The following is a 21,500-nucleotide window of genomic DNA, read 5'->3' as shown; positions in this document are numbered from 1 at the left end:
CCGAGGTACCACTGTCTATCTAAAATCTTTTGAATAAATACATTTTCACATTTGCTTGCTTACTCAGTACTTGATGACTCTCAGATACATGTATGAACTGACTCCTTGGGAAAGTATAGTGTCTGAGGCAATGTGAGGTATTATGAAAGTTTGGTCTGTGGTAAATTTGTGGTGGCTTAGGAAGTGCACACGCTGCATTATTGTATGCCTTCAGTGCTGGATGCAGGCATCTTTTGAAATGTGCTGTTGAAGTAGCATTTGCCACCTTGGTGTATGCTCACCCACAACATCATTGGTCAGGTGTGGATTCACCCTCCATTGCTGGCACCACCTACATCTGTTTTCAAAGCATCAGACTGTTGAATCAACCTGCAATGAACTTTTATTTTCAGAATGTGCTTTTCAGGGGCAACAGAAATATGCAGTGGGTGTAGATTGGGTGTGGACTACATAGAAATAACAAGTATTCTGACTCCATTGATTCTAGAATAAAATGCTCTGTGTGTGTGTGTGTGTGTGTGCGTACGCAGCCTTTGCTGTTCTGAATGTTTTGTTCCTATGGAAGGACTTTATGCATCCACAGAAGGGGATTTTGTCTCCATTTCTTTTTAACTAAGTAATATTTTCCTGCATATCTGGGGAATCCCATGAGCGTACAGAAACCCTCACGTTGTCTGGAGGTGGCCCCATTTCATTGCTCTGCTGGTTGGCTATTAGATGGAACAAACAGACAAGGAAGCTAGAGCTCACATCTTCTCAAGTTCTCTTCACAGGTCTGCACCCATGGGTCTTGTCTCTGCCACAGACATCCTGTGTGACTTTAGGAAAACCACTCAGCATTTCTCTACTTCATTTCTTCATTACTTCATTTCCCCTAATATGCAAAAAAAAAACCACCAGACCTTGTTTCACGGCTCCACTGTAATCACACTTCACTGGGGTATATATGGTCTGACAGGAGGCAATGGTGGTCTAGGCCTCAAGGAAAACCTCATGTATATTTTTTATTTGTTCTAAATTTACAGTTGCAGAAATATCAAATTAGATTGCACACATTCAGTAAAATGGATGGGATCAATATTATTATTATTATTATTATTATTATTATTATTATTATTACTATTTGTTGCATTTACATCCCACTTTTTTTCTCCAAAGAGCTCAAGGTGCCATGCATGGTTTTCCCCTCCTCAATTAATCCCCACAACAACCTTGCAAGGTAAGTTAGGCTGTGACTGGCACAAGCTTTATATGCTACGAATGCTACGACAAAGCACTTTATATGCATTATAACACTGTGAAACCAGATGGCACTGTGGAGTCCCGTCTTTTACCAACAGGATTTCCCTGTATGACTTTTACAACGCATTGAACGGAATTGCTTTTTTGATGTGTCTAGATCCAGCCAAGGTCATCCAGTGAGCTTCATGGCAGTGTAGGGATTTGAACTCTGGCTTCCCAGGTCCTAACCCAACACCCTAACCACTACACCACACTGGCTTATCAATGAAGGCTCCTTGAGAATTATATAAAGAAGTTTCCAGACCTGTTATGGGAAAGCAAGTGGAAGAGGCCTAAGAAACATTGTCCATTTTGGGGTAGGGGCTAGTCTAGATGCCATCTGAACAGCCCTGAGATTTTAGGTTCTAATGCTGAGATTTGGTCAGAAGAGGGCTAATTGAGCAATCAGGATTGGTGCAGATTATCCTGATGGCCCTGGCAGAGCAGTAAATGACCATGGTTTGTTAAGGAGATGTCTGTCAATAGATGGGTGGTTCTGGAAGGAAAACCGTTGGAAATCAGGGCTGAGCTTCCCCACATCCCAAAGCTGGGGGTTAATGTGAGAGAAGAGCAGCCATTCCCTTCTCACAGGTGGAGCTGGGAACACCCAGTGGCCTGTTTTGTTGTCTGTGGAAATCACAAAGACATCACAAGTCTCTGGCTACCTTTATTCCATGGAAACCATACCCAAAGTATGCACAGAGACCCCTGTTGCCATGTGCACAACAATGTTTCTCTCCCACAACGTGGCTGACCATGAGGTTGAAAGTCCACCTAGTGACTCTTGACAAGGTAATATAAGGTCATTATGGATTACTTTTTTGTTGTTGCTGCTGTTGAAGCTATATTCATATCAAGACCAAGGTACATTGCATCCTTGGGCAGCAATCAAGGCTGACTCCTAATGTCTGCCCTGGGCCTCTGTGCTGGAGGCTGTATCTAGTTCTCCTTTAAATTTCCTATAATTCCCCCAAGCCTAGTGTTGCTCTGGTTGGCTAGACACAGTGTCCCAGTGCAACTTAGACCTGCTACCACAGCTGGATAAGCCTCCTAAGGCCCACTGACAGAGGAGGGGGTTCATCAGAGGACCCCCTCAAGTCTGAGCCCAGTCCTGATTCACATCCTTATTGCTCTAATTCAGTAGGGTTCCTTTTCCTTCTTTTGATTACATTTGGATCCAGCTCTCAGAGAATCAAGGAACATTGTTGCGTGCTCAGCTGATGAGTCTAAACAGCAGGAAGCTGATCAATTCAATTGATAGTAGGTTATCAATGCCTGCTAATCATATTGGCTATGTTATTATCTCCTGTGTTGGAGGGGACATTTTTTCAATACCAATTGCTAAAGGGAAAGCACTATTGCACTTGTGTCCTCCTTATAGGTTTCCTATAGAAATCTTTTTGGCTACTGTGAGAAACAGGATGCCATATAGATAGGCTTTTGCACAGGGCTCTTCTTCGGTTCCTATGCATAACCTCAGAAACCCCTTTCTGCTCTTGATCTGTGAAGAGCTATTTGTTCACTAATGGCAAAGTATAGACAACATACAGCCATTAACTTTTGAGAAGGTTCATAAGGCACTTTTTCACAAAGGGCTACAGGCACTTTTCTCTTCTAGAATCATAGAATTGTAGAGTTAGAAGGACCACAATGGTCATCCAACCCCTGCAATGCTGGAATCTTTCCCCCAGTGTGAGGCTCGAACCCAAATCCCCGAGATTAAGAGTCTGAGCTATCCCTAGTTCTATTACTATTAGTTATTATATTTTAATTCCACTCTTCCAAGGAGTTTGGGGCAACGTGCTCATTCACAACAATTCTATTTGGTAGGTTAGCTCGCTCTCGAAGTCTGACTCAGTTGACAACACCATACCTGCTCTCTCCCTATTAACCTCACCGACATATAGAACATAATCCAGAGAATTTTAGGAAGAAGCTGTCCTTCTGCAGGATGCGGTCTTCCAGGAGCATGTCTTACTTCCAGGTCTGTCAGTCAGAGAAAGATCAGTTATTTTCTTCCGTGGCACAGTTCCTTGGAATGCTGGTTATATGGTCCTTAGAATCATAGAATTGTAGTCATCTAGTTCAACCCTCTGCATTGCAGGAATCTCCACACATGGCCCCCTTTTTAGAACAGTGCTCTTAAAAAGTAATTTGGCCCCGAGAGCCCTTCCCAGTTCAACCTGTACTTGTTGTCGTTGTTTAGTCGTTTAGTCGTGTCCGAGTCTTCGTGACCCCATGGACCAGAGCACGCCAGGCACTCCTGTCTTCCACTGCCTCCCGCAGTTTGGTCAAACTCATGCTGGTAACTTCCAGAACACTATCCAACCATCTCATCCTCTGCTGTCCCCTTCTCCTTGTCCCCTTCTCCATCTTTCCCAACATCAGGGTCTTTTCCAGGGAGTCTTCTCTTCTCATGAGGTGGCCAAAGTATTGGAGCCTCAGCTTCAGGATCTGTCCTTCCAGTGAGCACTCAGGGCTGATTTCCTTAAGAATGGATAGGTTTGATCTTCTTAACCTGTACTTAATGCCCCATATTAAAGTGATTGGTCTGCTTGGATTAGGCAGAAAGATGGTGACAATTAATTAGAATACCTCTTGTCATAGTTTTCGAAACAGCTTTCTGAATGCTTAGACTGGAAAAATACAGTCAATGTGAGAAAAAGAAGGTTCGTTATGATGCAGAGCAGAATATTTAAGGCCAGCAGCGTTCTTGGAAGAATTCCACAGAGCCTGGAGAAAAGGTGCATAATTGCTCAGCCTCTTTTACATAAAGATAATTGACTCTGGTTTTTTGACAAGTATGGGGCATTGGCAGAGAGAGACAACAGGCTGTTGGGTTTGTGGGAAAGATACAGAAAGCCAAAATGTACCCATGTCCATGGGAGGGTCACTGTAAGGTGCTAATGACCCCCCCCAATGTATTTTTCTCTTACACAGTTCAAGTCAGACACCGTTTCATGTTGAAGAAAAGAGCTCTGGTGGGAAGTGTCATTCACTCTGTGGGAAGTCACCTGCTTTCTCATAGATCACATTTTCCACTTGTACGAAAATGGCATATGGCTCCAACTCACTCTCCTACAAAACAGAAGTGCATCCCTTTGAGAAGAAAACATGGCTTGTCACCTAAGTAAAACTCTGAAGCATTTTAAAACATGAAGGAAGCTGCCACAACCCCATTTGTTTCTTTCATCTCATGATATGCAGAAAAATGTTCTGACTCCTCCCCCCCTTGCACCACCCCAATAGAAATAATGAGAAAAGATTCCCTTTATACTGCAGAGTTTTTATTTTGTGAAATACACTGTGGGTGGCAACATCAAAGTTATTAAAGTATGGAAATATGATTAGCAGTAGACTCAATTGTTTGGATATTTTCTGCACTGAAAAGTTATTTACTGCTAGTCATAAATTCATGCTTGTGTTTCTGGGGCAACCCAGTCAGATGGGCAGAGTATTATTTATTCTTTCTTTCTTTCTTTCTTTCTTTCTTTCTTTCTTTCTTTCTTTCTTTCTTTCTTATGCCACATGATTTTCAAAAGTTATAGAAAAGTCATCAAAAATATTTTTTGAAAATATTTAATATTTTCTTAAATATTAAGAAAACAAAATGTCCTGCTTTGCAGGTAATTTTGTAAAAAAAAAAAAAAATCTTAAACAGCCCAGGCTATGTAATCTATTGACCAAATGGAAGCTTTCCTCTCATTGCAAGCAGCCAGGGAGGGGATGGGGAGCAATTCTGATAGGGACCATACTGTGGTACTAACAACACCTGGGGGATACATGGGGATCTCCCCTCCCAGAAGAGAAGTCTTCAGAAAAGAGAAGATTGGAAGGAAGGAAGGTGAGAAGACACACAGATTGTTGTAGCCTCAGAATAGGTGGATACACGGTGAGGAATGCCCACAACAAGTGTGAGGTGGCTTCCAGGAAACATTTAATGTGTACTGAGTACTATGACTATGCACTTCTGGTGGCTTTTGAGCATGATTGGCAACATAGCTAGCAGCCTGTATATGTCTATACCATATGGTAAAAGTATTGTGCCCTTTTTAACACAAAAAATTTGTTTCAGAGCAAATCTCTTATTATTTCCTTGGTCTTACCTGGATGCTTGGTCTTGACATTGTTTCAGGACTTTTGGGTGCAGCAACTTCTCTTTTTCTGGCATATGCAGGGAGGGGAGAATATAATCAGATTCCTTCTTCCAGATACCATGCAAAATGGGTTTGGATCAACATGTCATCAGGATAATTTCAGATCTAGTGTACCCATCGAAATATCTTACAACTGATCCTAATACACATACACATTCCACTGCCAATATAGAGTATCACCACTACTTTGTTAGAAACAGGGTCCGACTAATCTGTCAATTAACATTTATCTCAGTTTCCCATGTTTTTCAATTTTCAGTTCATTATAGCATTTTCCACATCAGCGTGCAATTTTTTTTTAAAAAAAAAGTCTGCATGAGAATTTGCACACATTTTTAAGGTAATTTTGCAAACAATTTCTCTCAGCCAAATTAATTTTCCTTATTATTTTCACAAATATATGCAATTTTGTATGCATGTTTTGGTTGGAGAACACATTGAAAAAATCAGAGAAGTGTGAATTTTTAAGGATGGCTGCATTTTGGTTCACAAATTGGTTTGGGAAGTGCAAACATAAGCCAGTTCTACAGCTCTGTACAATTGGTCAGCTGCCACAATGACCATAAATTCAACTTACTACAGAAAAATAGCAAGGCATTATTTATACAGCTTTCTGCCTCTGGAACTAGAAGGTGATTCATAGGATAGAATGTAGGAAGACCTTACAGAGACAAGAAAACCAAGAAAAGTAGTTGCGACTAGGTTGGGGAGAAATCCATTTAGTTTTTTGAATTTCAATGTGAACCTAGTTAGAGGCAGAAAGCTGTATAAATAATGCCTTGCTATTTTTCTGTAGTAAGTTGAATTTATGGTCATTGTGGCAGCTGAACAATTGTACAGAGCTATAGAACTGGCTTATGTTAGGACTTTGGCATACATACCTTCTATAGAGGAGGTAGATGAAAACTGAAAGCAGGAGAATTCCCAAGACACCAGCAAGGCTGGAAAATAGAATGGTGATTGTTACATCTTCTTTTTTACTTTGTTCACCTGGAAATATGCAAAGTGCAAGAAATGCCAGTTAGGAGACATGGGTGTAATGGATGGAATTAATAGATCAGTCAACAAAAGATATGGTTGCAGATTAGAATTTGTATGTACCCCCTGAAGCTCAGGCCCAAACAACAAGGTATTTAACTAGTTTTGAAATTATGCTAAAGCAAAACTCAGTATTTGATAAGGGCTTAAAGGTAAAGGACCGCTGACCATTAGGTCCAGTTGTGACTGACTCTGGGGTTGCGGCGCTCATCTCACTTTATTGGCTGAGGGAGCCGGTGCACAGCTTCCGGATCATGTGGCCAGCACGACTAAGCTGCTTCTGGTGAACCAGAGCAGTGCACGGAAACGCCGTTTACCTTCCTGCCACAGCAGTACCTATTTATCTACTTGCACTTTGAGGTGCTTTCGAACTGCTAGGTTGGCAGGAGCTGGGACTGAAGAACGGGAGCTCACCCCGTCACGGGGATTCGAACCGCTGACCTTCTGATCAGCAAGTCCTAGGCTCTGTGGTTTAACCCACAGTGCCACCCACATCCCCTGATAAGGGCTTACTCTCCAGTATATATAGGATTCTTTTGGAAACCTCACTGGGTTCCACAGGTAGCTTAAGACAACCATGGGAAAGTGACCTAGGCAAGACAATTGATTTAGAAGCATGGCAAGCCTGTGGAACAAACCCCCATTTCACACCCCATCAGTGCACATTTGGGAGAATGCATATAAGCATATCCACAGGAGATATCCTTGCGATGCCCTGAGTTAAGCTTGCCATATGTCCGGAATTTCCCGGACAATGTTTCGGCCTCTGGAAGCAGTGTCTGGGCGGAAATCGCTGGAATCCATGGCACCCCGTGTCAGAAGTTTAGATTTTGACAACAACTTTGGGCAAAAAAAAGCTCAACATCTTTGCCCAAAAAAGCTCTTCATAAAGAGCTACTTTGATTCCTGTTTGCAGCAGCCAGACTCATGGTGGCCAAAGGCATCTGCAGGTGACTTGCAAGACTATTGGCACCTCCAGATAATTGCTTTAATGGAAAAAACTTAACAAAATATACCCGAACCCTACACCATCTGAAAATCAAGGACAACTTTTCTAAAGTTTGGCATCCATTAACTGAATGCATTAAAGTTAAGAAACATGATTGTCAGCCACCCTCTTCTTATGAATTCCTACGAAAAGCATTCTTGGATAGATGCTTATGAAGGACACTTGTCCGGAATTATAATACTGTTTTTGGAATACTGCTGCAGGGGTGTGGAATCTTTGGCCATCTACAGATAATGTTGAATTCTGACTCCCATCAGCTCCAGGCAAACATGTGAAAGGCCTAAGTTTTCCATCACTGTTGCAAACCGTGCAGCTTTTTCATTTAGGCACTATCAGTTTCCAGAAGAATATTTACCTTCATGGCAGTGCTTTGGGATTGATTTCCAATGGATATGGAGAACATTAGAAAATCTCTGCAAGCAATAGGACTTGGAAACAGTCCAACATGAGCATATTAAATAAGTATTATTATTATTATTATTATTATTATTATTATTATTATTATTATTCATCACCCATCTGACCAGGTTGTCCCAGCCACTCTAGGCAGCTCTCAACAAAATATTAAATGTCCATTGCTGACCTAAACTGTTCCATGCAGAATTTTCCATGGGAATAATTCCAAAAGGCTGCCTCTGAAGGAAAACATTACACCAGACCTGGCCCTTAGACAGAAAAGGAACTACAATCGTTTTGGGGAAAATTTTCTACTTTTTAGTAATATTACAGGCCAAAATGTGAGCCCCAAACCCAAGATCCCTGGAACACACCACCAGAAGAAGGATAATAGTGGATATTAGTAAATTGATTTTTATTTCATTTTATTTTTATCCCATTTTTCTAGACACAAATGCATCCAGAGTGGTATACCGTAAGAACATTGATAAAAATACTGAAAAGGAACATTATGAATTGTCTTTTTGGCTAAAGCACTCAAAATGTTATAAAGAAAAATAATTTTTTTAATTTTTTTTTAATTCCCTGGGAAATGGACCTTCAAGTAATAATATCTAATGAAAAATGGGGAACTTTTAAAACTCTTTTGGCCCAATTAAGGGAATTTTCTTGGAAATTCTTACATAAGTGGTATCTTTCCTCCTTGGCTGAAAAGCTGATGTGTCAGATTCATGCAACCAAAGGGAATTCCATCCTCCATCTGTTCTATAATGTGTGACACCCATTTTGGATTTTATAAGTGTCAAGCAGATTTTGTTTATAACCCCCTAAGATCTCATGTTTGGGACGCGGGTGGCGCTGTGGGTAAAAGCCTCAGCGCCTAGGGCTTGCCAATCGAAAGGTTGGCGGTTCGAATCCCCGCGGCGGGGTGCGCTTCCGTTGCTCGGTCCCAACGCCTGCCAACCTAGCAGTTCGAAAGCACCCCCGGGTGCAAGTAGATAAATAGGGACCGCTTTCTAGCGGGAAGGTAAACGGCGTTTCCGTGTGCGGCTCTGGCTCGCCAGAGCCGCGATGTCACGCTGGCCACGTGACCCGGAAGTGTCTCCGGACAACGCTGGCCCCTGGCCTCTTAAGTGAGATGGGCGCACAACCCCAGAGTCTGTCAAGACTGGCCCGTACGGGCAGGGGTACCTTTAGCTTTACCTTTAAGATCTCATGTTAATATGTGGAAAGATTTTTGGGAGTGAAATGTAGGAATTTGATTTGATAGTTTTAATCAAAGTGGTTGATGTATTGAGTTACGTTATCTTATGTGCGATGTGAAAAATTAAAATTGATAAAAATACAGAAAGACAAAGGGAAAAAGGAAGGTGGGGGAGGTACTTTGTATCCCATACCTTACCTGTACCTTTGTTTAGTAATTTGCTACTGGTTTGTGTCCTGTGTTTTGTTTTGGTTCCCATTGCAAAAATATTCAATTAAAAATGTGTGAGTGTGTGTGTATGAAAAAACAATAAAACAGGGTAAATTACAAGTTGAATCTAGATCAGTGGCACATAAATGGGAGAGGTAACCTGGAAAATGCAGCAGAACATCAAACCACCCAGTCATCAAGATTTCATATACGGTAAGTTGCAAACATGGGAGAAAAGAGAAGTCCTAGTTGACAAAAGAATATGTGTGAAAAGGGGGTGATCCTGAGATCTCTCAGGAAAACGTATCAGAGTGGAAACCACAAATTAACAAACAGAGAAAATGATTCTTAGGATTACCTAATGAGAGCCTGAAGGACTCCTTCCATGCAGGATGGGAGAGAAAGCAAGTTACTTTGCTCCCCTCAGAGTTGTTGACCTTGTATATACTGGTGACGGTCTGTGTGCCATTAAGCAAATTTTCACTCTTGGTGTTATACTCTCCTCCTGGGGACCATGAGATCTGTGCGGCTGGTTTCCCTGCAACTGCCTTGCAAATGGCAGTTCCATTGATGTCGTCATGAATCAGGGACGCCTCAGGAGGTACTGGAGGGAACAAATAAATGAGGCAGTTAAATGTACAGTGGTACCTCGCAAGACGAATGCCTCGCAAGACAAAAAACTCGCTAGACGAAAGGGTTTTTTGTTTTTTGAGTTGCTTCGCAAGACGATTTTCCCTATGGGCTTGCTTCACAAGACGGAAACGTCTTGCAAGTTTGTTTCCTTTTTCTTAACACCGTTAATACAGTTGCGACTTGACTTGGAGGAGCAACTCATAGAATGCGGTGTGGTAGCCTTTTTTGAGGTTTTAAAAGACTTTGGTGATTTTTGAAGCTTTTCCAAAACTTTCCCGACACCGTGCTTCGCAAGACGAAAAAAATCGCAAGACGACAAAACTCGTGGAACGAATTAATTTCGTCTTGCGAGGCACCACTGTATCAAAGTGGTGGGATGAGGCCTACTCTAGATTAGAAGCGGCAAATGGAGGGTGCTTGGGCGGCTGTGGGCAGCATTAACTCAGTGTAAAGCTGTCAGGAACTGCATTTGAGTAGTGGGGGTGCCTTGATCCCACAGTGAGCAGGGCCAGACCCATCCACACATACAACCACACACACTTAACACAGGCAGCTGATAGTCGTATATCATGCCCCTCCTGTCCTGTGGCCCCTGAAGATGGGCATTTTCCACTGCAGCATGTTGGAGGGTATGCACATCTGGTGCCCCTCTGGCATAAAAAGATGAACATAAAAGATAGCAGAGCTGCATATTCCAGACCCTCCAAGTGTCCCTATTTTCCAGGAACAGTCCTGGATTTACAGAATCCATCCTGGTTTCTGATTTGATCCTGGAATGTCGCACTTTTCTTCAGGGTGTCCCAATTTTCACTGGAGAAATGTTGGAGGGTATGGAGTTATCTGCCTCCCGAGCCATCAAAAGGCAGCCCTCTATAGGGAAGTTTTTTTATAAAAAAATATATTAATGTATTGTTGTTGTTGTTGTTTAGTCGTCTAGTCGTGTCCGACTCTTCGTGACCCCATGGACCAGAGCACACCAGGCACCTCTGTCTTCCATTGCCTCCCACAGTTTGGTCAAACTTATGTTGGTAGCTTCGAGAACACCGTCCAGCCATCTCGTCCTCTGTCGTCCCCTTCTCCTTGTGCCCTCAATCTTTCCCAACATCAGGGTCTTTTCCAGGGAGTCTTCTCTTCTTATGAGGTGGCCAAAGTACTGGAGCCTCAGCTCCAGAATCTGTCCTTCCAGTGAGCACTCAGGGCTGATTTCCTTCGGAATGGATAGGTTTGATCTTCTTGCAGTTTTTATATATGTTGGAAGCTGCCCAGAGTGGCTAGGGTAACCCAGTTAGGTGGGTGGGGTATAAATAATAAAATTAATAGGACGTCCCTGCTTTCATCAGAGAAATGTTGGGGAGTATGATATTCTATTGGTATCTTATGTTGCACCAAAATACACATTTGAGGAAGAAATAAGTCCCTTACGAAACCTGATGAATAAACATATTCCTATACATGCTGTCAGGAATTGCTGACCACTATGCCATGTAATGAGCAGAGTCACTACAGCAGGAAGAACTCGTGGTCTGACTCAGCGTGGCTGGCCACTGACTCATCCAGGGCAGAGAGCACCATTAGGTCTCATCTGCACTAAGCATTGAAAGCTGTAGCATACCACTTTAAACAGCTACCACTGAAGAATCCTGGAAACTAATTTGTTAGGAGTCCCCTCTTCCCCTCATCCCCAGTCTGACTTAAAAATCAACCTCTCTTCCCAGCACACAAGTGCACATCATGACAGACTTTAAATTGCAGGCATCCAGGGAGCAGCCTCTCATCCAGGGAGTGCAAATTTGTGTAGCCAAAACCATTACAAAAAACAAAAAAACATAAAACAGAATAAAATGCATTACACAGTTAAAATAATTATTAAAACCAGGCATTCTGTCAGATAAGAGTTTGCTCCTCTGAAGAATTTGACATCATTCCTACAAACTTTTCTCTGTAAAATTGCCACTCCAAAGGCAAAACAAGCCACTTTTTCAGAGGTGTAGAGGGATCTGTCCTCTAATAAAAAGTTAGTCAGATACCCAATCGATCTCTAAACTGAGAAATTTAAATACAGTATCTGAACAAGGGTTAAGTCCTCATAGACTAGGCAAACCAGTGGGGCAAATCTCTAGGTACATTTCCTCCAAACTCTCTATTCATAAGGAATCCTAGGACAGCGTCCTTCAACAATGGCAGAGTGCACAGACTGGAACTACAGAGTTGTAAAGATTTTTCTCCATTTGACATTTGTGATGCTGGTTACATAGCGAGCGTGAAGAGTCTGAATGGGTAGTTTGGACAGACAGGCAGAAGTGCGATAAGCACAAAACCATGTTTTATAATATGAGATTTCGTGTGGCAGGATGCCATCTCAAGGTCTATGGAGCTCAGAACTAGTGTAGACTACAGTTCTCATCATGCTGTTTTTAGAGACTGCTTGGAGAGTTGGAGGGAGCCTGAATGTGAAGAGGTGACTCACTTGAGGCATATGGCTTTTAAAGCACTATAATGCATGTTTTTTCTGGATTTTCCTGCAGAGTTCCACATGGTGTCAACATTATTCTGCCGGTATTCTGGAATAATGCAGATACCATGCCAATTTTTCTTCTGCTGCAGAATATCAGGTATTTGAAGAAAGATCCTGTGTGATCTCCCTATGTGTTCAATGGTGTGGAATGTGCAGAGTGACCTTCCACTGTATGATGTGGCAGGTTTGAGAGTGATGGGCATTGGCCTGAGTGATGCCTGTTTCACACCCCTTTTGCCTCAATTCAATCTGATAGGAGAGAGCTAGCGGATATCTGAGGAGAGCAAGAATGGCAGATAGTACTGAAGGAAGCTCTGGGGTTAGTTGTAGTGGCCAGGGATATCATGGAGAAAGTAAGGGTCATACTTTCATTGAGAAAACAAAGACTTCTGAAATACCGAGGGTGGAATGTTAACGAAAACACACACACATGCACACACACACACACACACACACAGAGAGAGAGAGAGAGAGAGAGAGAGAGAGAGAGAGAGAGAGAAGGGAGATTTTCTGACATTTTAGGAGCAGTAGTTCCCTCAGAACACATCCTGCTAATGGTGTGGATAACAAAATGCAGTCTCACTCACCACAAATTTACATTTTCTGCACAGTATATTGCTATATCCAACCTTCCTTTCCCAAGCTCTATTCCCTCCCTCCCATTTCACTTTTGTACACCCTTGTCAGCCTTTTCAAACTTGTGTACTTCAGCATTTTGGAACTGGTATTTATATTCATGTTTGGTCATGGTGAGAAGAAAGCAGAGAAGAGGCAATGAAAAAGCAGACTGAAACAGAAGAAGCTTTAAGTCCTATGTCTGAAAAGACTATGTCATTTCTATGTTCTTTGTTCACAACTAAAAAATATTAATAAACGTGTAGTAGTTGTAACAGCAGCTGTAGAAGGAAGAGCAGAAGTAGAAATAGTTTGTTTTTAATTCAATTTTATAGGTTATTTTTTATTGCATACATTTTTTTTATCACTGTTGTGCTTAAATATTACTGCAAAATGCTTTCAGTGGTTGCCAGTAGCTTAAAAGTAGTTTTAAATGTTTGGATTCAATAAAATAGATGTAGCAGTCTCATATTATGATTTATAGGTAAGGAAAAGAACATGGAGTTTCTTACCTAATATGGTTAGATTATGTTCATGGCTGAATGTTCCATCAGCAGTTGCTGTAGAACATTTATATATTCCTTCACTGGATATTTGTGCTGACTTTATCTGAAGGGTGGAGTCCTTGTCTGGTCTAGATAACCAACACATGCTATCCTCACTGCAGTTTCCCCCTGTTTGATTTCTATCACTGATGTATGATAAATAGCAAACTGTTCCATTCTTTAAGTTGGCATTCCAAGATACCATTATCATAGGTCTCTGATGGGGACAGGTCAGTATAACTTCAGTGCCAACCACTGCATCCGTTTTTGATTTGCCTGGAAGGATATATAAAAAAAGTACCATCAGTAGGTTTTCCTAGCTGGATCTGAGGACTACATTTGAGACCAAGCTGTTTTTTTAATCCTCAAATACTCCTTAATAAAATCCAAAAGGAATCACAAAAACACGGTTTCCCAATGTGTTAGAAAGAAACTACCATGAAAGGTTGTTAAACACACTGATGCGGTGTGACCCTTGTAATAAGATATACTATAAGGTAACTTAACAGCAGAGATATGTAACATGAGAGTTAGACCCTCTGATACGTCTGGTCATTGTTACACTGTAATCTTGTCGCTGTAATCTGCAGAAAGTGGTAAACTTATCAAACACAAGGAGAATTATTTTGAAACTGGCATAAAATGCTGGGAATTATGAACCGAACAAATTCGCTCTGAATTTTTAATTTCATTTATTTCAAACATCTGTTTCCAGCTTTTCTGCTTCATAATTTATTTTATTTTATTATTTATTACATTTTCATACTGCCCTTCAGTCGAATATCACAGCGCAGTTTGCAATATAAAAACTTAAGAGACTGCCTAGGCACTCATCAAACGTTAAAAAAAGATAAACAAAATCAAATATTGGTAAAATTCTTTTCTAAATCCACCCTATAGGTGTAGCGTAGTGTAGTGTGTTCACATACTAGATATAGCTCTCTCTCCTTTTAAATCAAGCTTAGTCATTAATCTCTCTGGGCCTTAACAACTAAACTTATGTAAAATAGCATTGTTATCTGCTCTACTATAATTAATAAATACAGGTGTGCAATGTTACCTTCTGCCAGCTGAGGTTTAATATTGTTCACCATCATTGCTGTGACTGAACTGTTGGCATGATGCTGTTCAGACTTATTTTGAATGGACCCTCTTGCTGGGAATGATCCTAAAAACAGTCATAAGACAAAACCATAAAAGGACCATGACATATAATTGTTGTGGTTGTTGTTATTGTTGATGTTATAAATACAGTCCATGTAATTAGAAACCGAGGGAAAGATTAAACCAGTGAATAAGATACCAACACATGTTAAACAAGGCACATAGCCCAGATTTATTAGTATAATGACCATATAAATTTATCCACAAGAGAAGACTCAACTTCTGGAGAGGCTGCCAAAATAATTCAAGATCTTCTTTTGGAAATGGATACATGCACTGTGCGTGTTTAGTGGTATGGGGCCAGTGTGGTGCAGTCTCTGGGTGGTTACCCAGGGTTTGTTGAACTACATCTCCCATCATCCCCTGCCATTGGCCATGCTGGGGCTGGGGCTGATTGGCACTGGGTTTCAAGAACATCTGGAGGACCACAGGTTCCCCAGTCTTGGTGTAGTGGTTCCGAGTGCTAGAACAGGACTTGGGTGACTCGGGTTTAACTCTCCACGCAGCTGAGAAGCTTACCTTGGGCCAATCACCTTTAATGTACATCACAAGCTTGTTGTAAGACTAAAATGGGTGTGAGAGAATAATGAGTGCTTTCTAGAGAAACCATTAATGTGAATGTTGAACCAGAGTTTTTAGAAAGCAATTTGAGGGATGAACCAATTCATACTATAAGCAAACATAACTGCAGTCTGGTGGACCTTTGTTTACTGAAAATACCACCTCGGCAGAAGGCATGAGGAACAGAGAATCAGGAAAATTTATCCATAACGTGGAATGGGAAAACAAGCTGAGCTTGAATCCAAGAAATTTGGAGGCACTGTGGGTGAATGGTTCCCACATCAGAGGAAAATGGTCAATTGCCTGACCTGGGCAGGGCTGCATTCCTCCTGAAGGAGGAGATAGGCAGCCTGGAAGTGCTTCTAGATGTAGCTTTGTCACTAGAGGTCCAGGTAGCCTTGGTGGCTAGAAGTGCCTCTGTTTCTGGTACAACAACTTTGGGCATTCCTGGACTGGGAGAGCTTGGCCACAATATTTCAGACATTGGTTACTTCAAGACTGGATTACTGCAATGCACTCTATGTGGGGCCTCCCTTGCACTTGACCCAAACAGTGTAGTTAGTGCAGTTAATGCTGCAGCACAGTGGCTGACAAGAACAAGACCCTGTCTGCATATAACACCGCTGCTCAGAGATCTGCGCTAGTTGCCCATTTGCTACTGGGTCAAGTTCAAGGTGTTACTATTGGTATATAATGGCCTGGAAGCAGTTACTTGCAGGATTGCCTCACCCCATACCTAACCACTTAAATCTGCAGATCTGACACTGTTATAAGTGTTGTACAGTATTCATTTTACAGTTGTAAGCAATCGATCCTTTAGTGTGGCAGCACCTACACTTGGGAACTTCCTGCCTGTTGACATTTAGGCAGGCACCTTTGTGATACACCTTTGGCACCTGCTTGAAATATCTTTGTTTAGGCAAGTCCATATAATAATAATAATAATAATAATAATAATAATAATAATAATAATTTTATTCATACTCCACCCATCTGGCTGGATTTCCCCAGCCACTCTGAGCACCTTCCAGCACATATAAAAAACAAAATAAAACATAGATGTTGACATGTTTAAATTTTTTACTGTTACTTTTAATTAGCTTTCAAATATTTTTAATGGCTTATTTTAAAACTATTTTTATTGGTAATCTTAATATTTATTGCAAACTACTCAGAGGTTTTACTACAACCAAGTGGTATATAGATTTTGTAAAATAAAATAGTTGTGGGACAAGTGCTTAATGGGACCATTAGGGATGACACTCTTTGGAAGGTGACTTGGAGCAAGGAACTGTGGGTAGAGTAAGGGTTAAGAACCTACTGGATCACCATTTCCAGTTGCCCTCTCCCAAAGTTGCTTGTCATGTAACAACAAAACGAGCTTCTGCTTTATCATTACACGTGTTTGTATATAATACAGTTTGACCTACTAATTCCAGTCAATATATTAAAAGGATAAAGCACAGTTTTGTTACTTGAGGAATGGAAAGACCTCTGCCCAAAGGACCATTTTAGTCCACCTCTGAAAACTAAAGGTTGATACACACAAATTATATTTACTGGGGATTTTTATGACTGCTTTGACATGTGCCAAAATTACAGCTTATTCCCTTTTTGCAATAGACTTTTCAGCAGTTTTCCAAAATGTGCTGACAGGCCACCATCTCAACACCATGGAGACAATGCCTTTTTCAGTAAACCTTCACTGAACTTTCGTCTACGGTCTTCTCCGACTATTGTGGTCAGTAGGAATCTATTTATTCTCCATTGCAGATGGCCAAAGAGGGTGGAAGAAAGAGGTTTCCTCAAGTAAAACTTTAAATTGTTCTGCCTTCATACAATCCATATTTTTTCTTTAAGTTATTATTTATAAATGACACTTTTTAGTTTATTTTCATTTGTAATATTTTACTTCCTGATTTTTAGAGGATAATTTGTTCAGTTGCTTGCTGTGAATTTTCCTTGCACTTTTCTAGCTGATTTTTATGCATAATGTTTATGTTGATACTAGAGGAGGCTGTTCAGTTGTTAATTATGTTTTTTAGAATGTTGTATTTGCTGTTTATTTGAGATGTTTTAACCTATGTTTTAATGTGTTTAAATATAAGCAGCATATAAATGGTAATATAATAATAATAACATTAACAGAAGGGATAGAAACTGTTCTAATTGTTAGATTGTCCCTGCACAAAACTGGTGTTTCGGATACAGGTCTGATCACTACTTTAGTGAAGACAATCTACCTGCACCCAACCAACCCTTGACAATTCCAGCCAGCAAAGTTGTTCTGTCTTCTGCTTTCCTTCACCAGAGGAGAAGTATCCAGATTTCACATAGTGGTCTTCTAAACACCAGACCAGCCTTCCTACAGCCCTGGAGATGAATGGGCTGGAACTGATGCCAGCAAAAGTCGTAAGCTTTTCAACAGGTGTGATAGAGAGAATCCCAAGAGAGTTCAAAAAGAGAAAGACATTATAGCTTTGTTTATAAAGTGAGCATATTTGCGTAATTAAATTCAGACATATACTCTGCTAAAGCAGAGCAGGGGTAACTGCTGCCTTCTAAATGCTGTTGAGCTCCATCTCCCAGCCAGCCTCAGCCAGGATAGCCAATGGTCTGAGATGATGGGACCTGAAGGAGCGTCTCCACCTCCATCGTTCTGCCCAGACACTGAGGTCCAGTGCCGAGGGCCTTCTGGCAGTTCCCTCACTGCGAGAAGCCAAGTTACAAGGAATCAGTCAGAGGGCCTTCTCAGTAGTGGCACCCACCCTGTGGAACGCCCTCCCACCAGATGTCAAAGAGAAAAATAACTACCAAACTTTTAGAAGACATCTGAAGGCAGCCCTGTTTAGGGAAGCTTTTAATGTTTAATAGGTTATTGTATTTTAGTGTTTTGTTGGAAGCCGCCCAGAGTGGCTGGGGAAACCCAGCCAGATGGGCAGGGTATAAATAAATTATTATTATTATTATTATTATTATTATTATTATTATTATTATTATCCTGCAATATCTGGAGGTCCACAAGTCTCCCATCCCTATGCTAAATAATACTGTGATAGGAATTTATACTCAGGCCAACTCCCAGCTTATTCGAAGTAGGTTTTTCTTTCTCTTTAAAAATATTTGGTTTGATAAATGTATGCCGCTATTTGCCCTTTAGGTTTAAATATTATATGTAGATGATAACGATCCGGTCCATGCTGCCTGTTCCCTAGCCACTTTGCTACATATCCTTTAATGTGGGTGAAACTGAAAGGTGAAGACTTTATAAGAAAAGGCAACACCTTCAGTGAAAAGTAAGACTTACCAATTGTTGCCATCACCACTGTGATAGTGAGCAGGGCACAGGCACTCCAGTTCTTCAGAACAAAATTAATTCCGCATTTGGCTTCCATGGCGCACACAATTATATCACCACGACATCCATTCTGGTGTCTGTTTAACCACCAATACAGCGAGCATCTTTTCATGCAAACACTTCATCTCAGCGAGCATCTCTGCTCCACTTTCTACATCCCTAGGTTCTACAGCAGCTCTGTGTGCTCCAGACTGATTAGCTCCTTTGGGTTGGAGTGGTTCTTCCTTCTGCCTTGCCACTTGTACAGGGTTTCCTGTACTTACTTGTCAAAAAACCAAACACAGAGGAAGCAGATGAAGTCACTTTCCTCAGTGGTTATCGGAATAGGACTGCTCTCTTTGGGAAGACGAGCCCTCATGGTAAAACTCAAGAAAATAAAAACAGGGTTGTTCCATCAAGCTTCCGTGTCAGAGGAAATTTCATTTGAGGTGAATGATACTTAAAAAATAATGCCAAACCATTTCACGGAAGAAAATTCAACTCATGGGCTGAAGAGCTGTCTGCATTATGATTTAGCAGCTTCCACTATTTACACTTTCTACATTCTCATGCATCAAAAAATTATATTGTAGTTTCCACCACAAAAAGGTGATATTTCTTCTGCTGTCAGGTTCTCCGGTACTTGCTGCTGGTAGGGTTGATGAGCACTAATGGGGCTTTCATACAAGTACATATATGGGAACAAATTATGGAGCTAATTTGAGGGGTGGGTTCCTCCGTTCACATTTTAGTGGGTGTTCAAGGTTCAAAACTTGCCCACACAGAGAAAAACAGCATTTTCACTTCAGATGAAATGACTCAAGATTCTGTAGAAGCCACAGGTTTATTTTAAAGTTAATACACAGCATTTGCTTCAGCATGACAGAAAAAGATTCATATGATAAACTGTAGATTTCACATGATGAGATTTCCCTTGATCCTTTGAGTCTTAATGAGTCTCATCCCCAGGCTATCACCTCAAAAAGAAATCAGTCTTTTCTTAACTAGCTTTTACACTAGTTGATTCCAGGATTTGGAAGTGTCTTATACACTGTTTATGAAGTTTGCCTAGCTTGATTAGTTTTTTCACACATGCTTATTCCACTAAATTAAAATTGTCTAACACACATGTTAATACACATGGGTCATACATAGGTCCTAACATGGGGTCTGACACACAGCTTCAACACAGAAGCTTCAATTAAATTCTAACACGAGCCTAATCCATGAGTTAGGGTGTCTTGCACCCACCAACTCATATGTTGGGTAATAATTCAGTGTTTGAATTAATTAGCATTCAATATCCTCTTCTGACCAGTAATCACACTTTGTTTTAGAGCTAATATACTTTTCCTATAACTGGGCACTCTCCCGGTCTCTGCAGCCACAGCAGGCGCCGTAACTCTCCAACAGTTTGCCTTCACTCCCAAAGGCACACTCTTCCATTGTCTCCCAAGACATATGTAAATAACTCTGGGGTGCCCTGGAGTCAGCTGTGGTCTATTTTAATTGTGGGTGTGTGGCATGTTGATTAATACAAAATTTAAAATCGAAAGTCAATTTTCTAGATATCTGTCTTGTTTTATGTCAGTTGTGGAGAAACTCTGGCCCACGGGTCTTGTTATACATCTAAATTTGGCCTGCAAAATCATTTTGCGCAAATCACAATCACCTGTCAGTCACCTGGTATCATACAACATCAGGCGAACCTCTCCCCAAGCAGGCACCTTCCTCTATTCCTAAGTGAATTGTGCAGAAGTGGGAACTGAGATTTGGTCACTTAGCATATGGATCATAGTTAAATTGCCAGTTTCAGTTTGAGACTACAAGGTCATGAGGCATGTGTGGGTGGAAATAGGTGACTAATAATTTTGCAGTAGTTGCACACACAAAAAGCTTACCACATGGTGGCTGTATTAACCTCAATTGCAAGCACAGCATTTAACACACACCACTCAGATCTAGGAAGGAGAGTCATGATAATACTGGACATACTGGCTGGTTCCTCTTATGTGTACAGATGCTGTTTGTAGATTTAAAATGTTTACCATGTGGTTCTTTCTAATCTTGTTTCTATGGCAGCTGTTTTCTGAGTGCCATTCATGCATAAGAGCTAGCTAGCAGATGAGGTTTGAAATGTATTTTTCTCTTTTAAAAACAAATGTTATATTTAGATTCTCAATTTTACAGCAATCATTAAAATTGCATAAACTATCCAATAACATCACTTGACTTCCCTCCCCACCTTTTGTGGTTTCTTATGTGGTAATTTTCTTATTGCATCGCCAAATTATTATTTAGAATCTAAAGTTTCCTTAACAAATCTACTTAACTGCTTGTTCTACATTAATCCTGCTAATTAATTTAAATGTTTACTATAGTTTTTCAGTTAGTCGACATATTTTCCCCAATCTTTGTTAAAAGTTCTTTCTTTTTGGTTTCTTATTCTTCCAGTAAGTTTTGCTATTTCAACATAGTCCATTAATTTTATCTGCCATTCTTCCTTGGTTGGGACTGTATCTTCTTTCCATTTCTGAGCAAGCGTCATTTGGGCAGCTGTCATTGCATACATAAACAGGTTTTTCCCTGTGATCCTTGGGTATCTCTGCACCTAGTATTCCTAAAAGAAAAGCTTCTGGTGAGGTTTGAAACTTAGGGCTTATGCACACTTACCTTTTGTGGCACAGGTACACATACTTAAATTTATTATTATTGATTAAATTTGTATACCACCCTTTATCCATAGAAGAAGAAGAAGAGTTTGGATTTGATATCCCGCTTTATCACCACCCGAAGGAGTCTCAAAGCGGCTAACATTCTCCTTTCCCTTCCTCC

At 40.8% G+C, this 21,500-nt stretch overlaps 1 protein-coding gene across 2 annotated transcripts; it reads right to left on the bottom strand.

The window, feature by feature from the left end:
- Window positions 1-364: 364 nt before the first annotated feature.
- Window positions 365-21,219, bottom strand: CD200R1 (CD200 receptor 1). Of its 2 annotated transcripts, none has more exons than XM_077927166.1 (7): window positions 18,636-21,219; window positions 14,664-14,771; window positions 13,571-13,879; window positions 9,654-9,899; window positions 6,320-6,379; window positions 5,388-5,445; window positions 365-4,359 (listed from the first exon to the last, which is right to left on the bottom strand). In XM_077927166.1, the coding sequence occupies exons 1-7, from the start codon at window positions 18,796-18,798 to the stop codon at window positions 4,311-4,313; spliced, it is 993 nt and encodes a 330-aa protein (XP_077783292.1). In that variant the 5' UTR covers window positions 18,799-21,219; the 3' UTR covers window positions 365-4,310. The 2 variants fall into 2 exon arrangements, with proteins under 2 accessions (XP_077783292.1, XP_028582422.2); XM_028726589.2 differs by having other exon boundaries at window positions 6,320-6,428; window positions 18,636-21,218.
- Between the last annotated feature and the right edge of the window lie 281 nt (window positions 21,220-21,500).

This window comes from Podarcis muralis, chromosome 4, assembly GCF_964188315.1.
Source record: "Podarcis muralis chromosome 4, rPodMur119.hap1.1, whole genome shotgun sequence".
NCBI lineage: Eukaryota > Metazoa > Chordata > Lepidosauria > Squamata > Lacertidae > Podarcis > Podarcis muralis.
This window is presented reverse-complemented; position numbering and strand designations above follow the sequence as displayed.